This window comes from Polistes canadensis, unplaced genomic scaffold, assembly GCF_001313835.1.
Source record: "Polistes canadensis isolate GaletaPanama2010 unplaced genomic scaffold, ASM131383v1 scaffold_69, whole genome shotgun sequence".
NCBI lineage: Eukaryota > Metazoa > Arthropoda > Insecta > Hymenoptera > Vespidae > Polistes > Polistes canadensis.
Genome location: NW_014569616.1, coordinates 405,294 through 410,306, shown reverse-complemented (window position 1 = coordinate 410,306; position 5,013 = coordinate 405,294). Strand labels below are relative to the sequence as shown.

The 5,013-nt window shown below is 31.0% G+C and overlaps 1 protein-coding gene across 5 annotated transcripts in view; it reads right to left on the bottom strand.

Annotated features, from left to right (window-relative positions):
* The window catches only part of LOC106786239 (tropomodulin-1), a 62,478-nt gene that overhangs the window by 34,863 nt on the left and 22,602 nt on the right, over positions 1-5,013 (bottom strand). The window contains exon 1 of one of the 5 annotated variants that reach the window (XM_014747398.1): positions 855-1,018. The exons of the other annotated variants lie outside the window; for them this stretch is intronic. Coding sequence (XP_014602884.1) covers positions 855-956 — 102 coding nt within the window. The 5' untranslated portion in view covers positions 957-1,018. Of the gene's footprint in view, positions 1-854; positions 1,019-5,013 lie in introns of those variants that run through there. 5 annotated transcript variants of the gene reach the window in all.

Below are 5,013 nucleotides of genomic sequence, written 5' to 3'. Positions count from 1 at the left end.
TAAAATGTCGATCTAGTTGTTAGAAATTTTTATCCCCAGATTTTTCATTCCTAGATTTTGTATCCCCACATATTTATTCCTAGGTTATTTATCCCTGGATTATCCCCCATTTTCTTTGTTCGCATTTTTACCCATAAGAATTATTTTATTTCGGTGTTTTGTTTCGATGGTAGGTTTTTATTTCTCTCTCTCTCTCTCTTTCTTTATCTCTATCTCTTTGTTTTCATATTATATTTTATAATTATAATAAAAGAAACAAAAGGATCCACTAGCAAATGGGACTAGATTGAATCGTTCCAGGATTATGAGTATGTCACGTGTTCGGTCAGTCGTTAAAACTGCTACTCGAAAACGCATAAAATTCGTCATACTCTCGATTATACCATACGAACGAGCGATACTTAACTTCAACTAAAAGGGTATATATATATATAAGGGTATATATGCCTTCTGCAGAATAATTTAACGAGTTATTAGAGAGAAGTTGTATGGTATAGTCATTACAAAATAATAGACAATAATTAATCGAATTAGAAATGTGTTAATAACATTTTGTATTATTTGTCATCATTTATTCTGATACTTACAAAAATTCGAAATTATTTTTAATTAAAGATATAAAATATATATTTAATCGATTTTTATTTAACATTGTTCTAAAAAGGTTCGAATAACATTGTTCTCATGGTTCAGATTATTATTTTATCTTTTTATTTTATGACTTTTTAATTTTTGTTTTCTTTTTTTCCAACTACACACAAGGGGTTTATAATTTAGGGATTTTTGGTGCCAAAACTAGGCAGTCCCCTTCCCTCAGGCATTTGATTTCGAGTATTCGATACTCTAAAACTCACCTCGCGTCTAGTTGTAGTTTTACGAGTAGTTGTCGTCCTAGTCATCGAAGAAATATTCTCATGGGGAGAATCCCAATCCTGGAATATCTCCGTGGTCGCCATGATGATGTTTGTTTTTATTTCTTTCTTTTAGTAATTTTTTTCTTTTTTTTTTTTATGTAGAAATCTTTTTTCCTACTCTTCGACAAGCTCCACCTCGAACTTTTATCAATTATTTTGACTTATTGTACAATTTTAAATTGAAAATCGTTCTCTCACTGTCTATTTTTATTTTAATTTTTGTTTTCACTAAAATTCACGACGACGTTCACTTGACAAACAGATTTTTCACTTATTGTTAATTTTAAAAATTAATTTTTTTCCTTAAGATATTAATTGTACGAGAATATTATCGTCTTTCTCCTTCCTTATTCACAAATTGATCATATTAATTATAACTCAAAGGTGGACGAGGAACGGAAAACAAACAAACAAAACGAAGTCATAAAACTAAAATTATCAAATCATAATTAATCGAATGTGTGAGATTTTTACGAAAAAAATGAAAAAAAAAAAAGTATTATTTTTCATAAAATAACAAAATTACATTAGACAGTGATCGTTTAAAATATAAACGAACGTTTAGAATAATGAAATTGTTAGACAAATAAATAACAAAACAAAAAGATTTCACTAATAAAAACCAACACTAACTCGAACGTAGTTTTCTCTCGTTAAGTATAAGTTAACGAGTTAATAAAACAAAATTCTTGATTGTTTTAGAACAAAACAATATATTAAATAATAATAAAGTAAACGAATAGAAAACGAGATAATGATCGAAGCAATACAGCAGAAGGGGGGTGGGGGAGGGGAAAGGGGGAGTGGAAAGAAATGAAAAGAAAAGGTTTGGAGGTGGTGTTGGTGGTGGTGGTGGTGGTGGTGAGGGGTCGGAGAGGGAACAACAGAATATATAAATAAAAAAAAAAAAAAGAAAAAGGTAGACGGGAAAGTAGAAAAGAAAAATGAGTAAAGCACTGTTAAAGAGTAAAGTATATGCGTGATTGTAGGTGGACCACGCGCGACTGAAGCTTTTCGCGATCTTTTGGGTACTTCTCTCTCTCTCTCTCTCTCTCTCTCTTTCTTATTCTATCTCGGTCTCTCTCAACCTCGTGTGTGTGTCTTTTCTCTTTCCGTCGAGTAACCGATTCCAGAAATACGGAGAAACATGTATAATTAGGACGGTATGTTAGTAGAGAGAGTGAGAGAGAGAGAGAGAGAGAGAGAGAGAGAGAGAGAGAGGATGACGAAGATAACGATATATACTTCTCTCTCGCGTAAAACACGTTCTATCTTTTTCTTTCTATTGGAAATTACAATGTTTGTGTTTTTTCTTTTATGATGTTTTTTTTTTCTCATATTTTCTTATCTTATTAAGCGTGCGTTAATTTTTGATCAATTATTTCAGCAAATTTTGAATGTAAATTTATTGAAATATTAATAATCAAAAGATATTTCGAAAGTTATTAATTAATCTCTATTATAGAAAATAATATATATTTTACGTATTTGAATTTCTGGCAACGTTTAATCGATTTTCTCTCCCCAAAAATAAAATCAAAAAATAATCTAAAAGAAAATCATTAATTCTTATCTTTAGTTCTTAATATCGTCTGGTTGGAAATGTTCCCAGTAACATTAATTATACATTTCTTTTAATATTTTCTTCATTAATAAAATCTAACGTCATAGTCATTTGATTATCAAAGAAACTTAACTAGCAGACGGTTGCGTCAAGAGTTTGGACGTCACGGTGACGTTAAAAACATTTCAGGTGGGCTACCATCTAATAGTTGGAAAATTTCGGAACATTTACGAGCTTTCCTTTCGTTCGTTCGTTCGTTCATTCATTCATTCATTCGTTCGAATTTTCAAGCTAGTTTAGAAAAAAAAGGGACAGGAATTGTACCTTTCAATCGAACGACAATAGAAAAGTTGAAAACGTTATCGTTTCGTTTCGAGTTAACTTGACTACGTCATCACGGATTTTAGGTTGTCCCTTTATGCACCGACCTCGTTCGATGCGTGGGTAGGTGGGTGTATATATGTGTGGTTGTGTGTGTATGCGTTAGCTCCGCGTTTATTTAAGATAAAGTTCGACAAAGAGAGGGTAAGAGAGAGAGAGAGAGAGAGAGAGAGAGAGAGAGAGAGAGAGAGACGAGTGTGGAAGGACGACGATTAAGTGGCGCTTACAATTTTTTTTTTTTCCAACTAAATTTCACTTAGGGGTGTAGATTAATCGATTCGATTAATCAAACTGTTTGATTCAATACCGAACAAAAACTCCTTTATATTTAAATTAAATTTAATATCACGTTAACTCAGAGAAATAAATTATCTATTTAACGTATAATTATATATATATAATAATAATAATAATAATAAAAATAATTCACACTAGTAATAATCTTTTGTAAAGAAATAATTATCGTAATTTCCCCCTAATCCTCGAAAGGGGTTCAATATTTTTCTTTTCCTTTGTAAATCTTTTACAATTACAATAATGATTACTCTAACGATTTCATCCTATTTTTTTTTTATTATAATATTTTCGTTATTGAAATTTGTTGTCAAAAGTTTTATAGAAAAATGTACGTGTTCCTGTTGTGCATACGATTTCGAGATCTAACAGATTTGCAATCATACATTTCGGTCAATCGCAATTGCAAACGTTCAGGACAGATATCGGATCCGTTTGTTTGTGAACACGCAGAAATAATATTTGGCACGGTTAGCAAACGTTGCGCCGCCGTTTTCCGTTTATGCAAGACTTCAGGGAAAATCTTCTAACGATGATATCTGTTGGCGATCGGTAAACTTGCTTTGCTTTATCCTTTACTTCCTATCTTCGTATCGCATGTATTCGACTCTTAATATACTACCTTACTTATTTATACTACATCTTGTTACACTATATTATCTATCTATCTCTCTCACTCTTTCTCTCTTTTTCTCTCTCTCTCTCTCTCTCTCTCTCTTTTTCCATCCCACCCCCTTTACCCCCTAACTCACTTCTTCTCTTTTTATATATCTTTTTCTCTTTCTATATAACTCTTACCTACTAACACGATTATAAATTACTGCTTAATTTATTATATTCCTCGGCTCACTCAGTTGCTAAACAAATGTTATACATTTATTCGTTATGTTTATCTCTTCCAAATTGTATTTCCGCGTTCCTTTGCTTGCTTGCTTGCTTGCTCTTTTTTTTTTCTATTCATTAAATTTTACCATTTTATCGCGTAATTTTTGTATTTTTTGTTATTCTTAATATTATTAATTTATTCTTATTATTGGTGTAAAATTAATTGTTCGTTGATTTGCATACGTTGTATGTGTTTTATTTTTTTCTATTTTTTTTTTTTTGTTTAACTTACAATTAGTATCAAATGGATAAAACTAAAAAATTTCTTTGCCGAGTTAGAAGACAATCTCTGAGGATTTTCTTTTGTCTGTTAACGTCAGTCATACTTTTTCTCTCTCTCTCTCTCTCTCTCTTGTGGTCTCTTTTTCCGAAATGTCAGATTCCTCTTATTAAAAGATACTCTCCTATTCTACTCTTCCGCGATTTAGTCGTGGATGCACACGTGTCATTAATTTCCTACGCCCACCGCCAATTTTCGTTTGGCTTTTCTTCTCTACTTTGCTGTTTCAAGGCTCCTCTCAGCCCTCTTCCAACCTGTCCTGTTCTTCATCCCCTACCCTATACCTCACTTCATCTACTCACCACTGTTTTGTATAAAAACTCACTTCTGCATTGACCCAGGCCCGAATTGCGAAAGCGTGGAAAATTTTCTCTGGATTAAATGAAACTCGCGTTTGTAACGTCGTCAAAGTTAAATAAATACATAGGGGAAATTTTGTATTAATTTTTTAATAAGGGGTTGAATTTCGTTTAGTAATCAAATAGATAAGAATTGAAATTTTATGTAATCATTATTTTTATAATGGAGAATATACGTTGAAATTTTATATTAATTTAATAATAAATTGTTTGATCATATATTTACAAATCAAGTGGAAATTAATTATAACTTTATGTAATAATTATTTTCATAATAAATATATATATATATACATTGGAATTATACATTAATTTAGTAATAAATTATGTGATCAT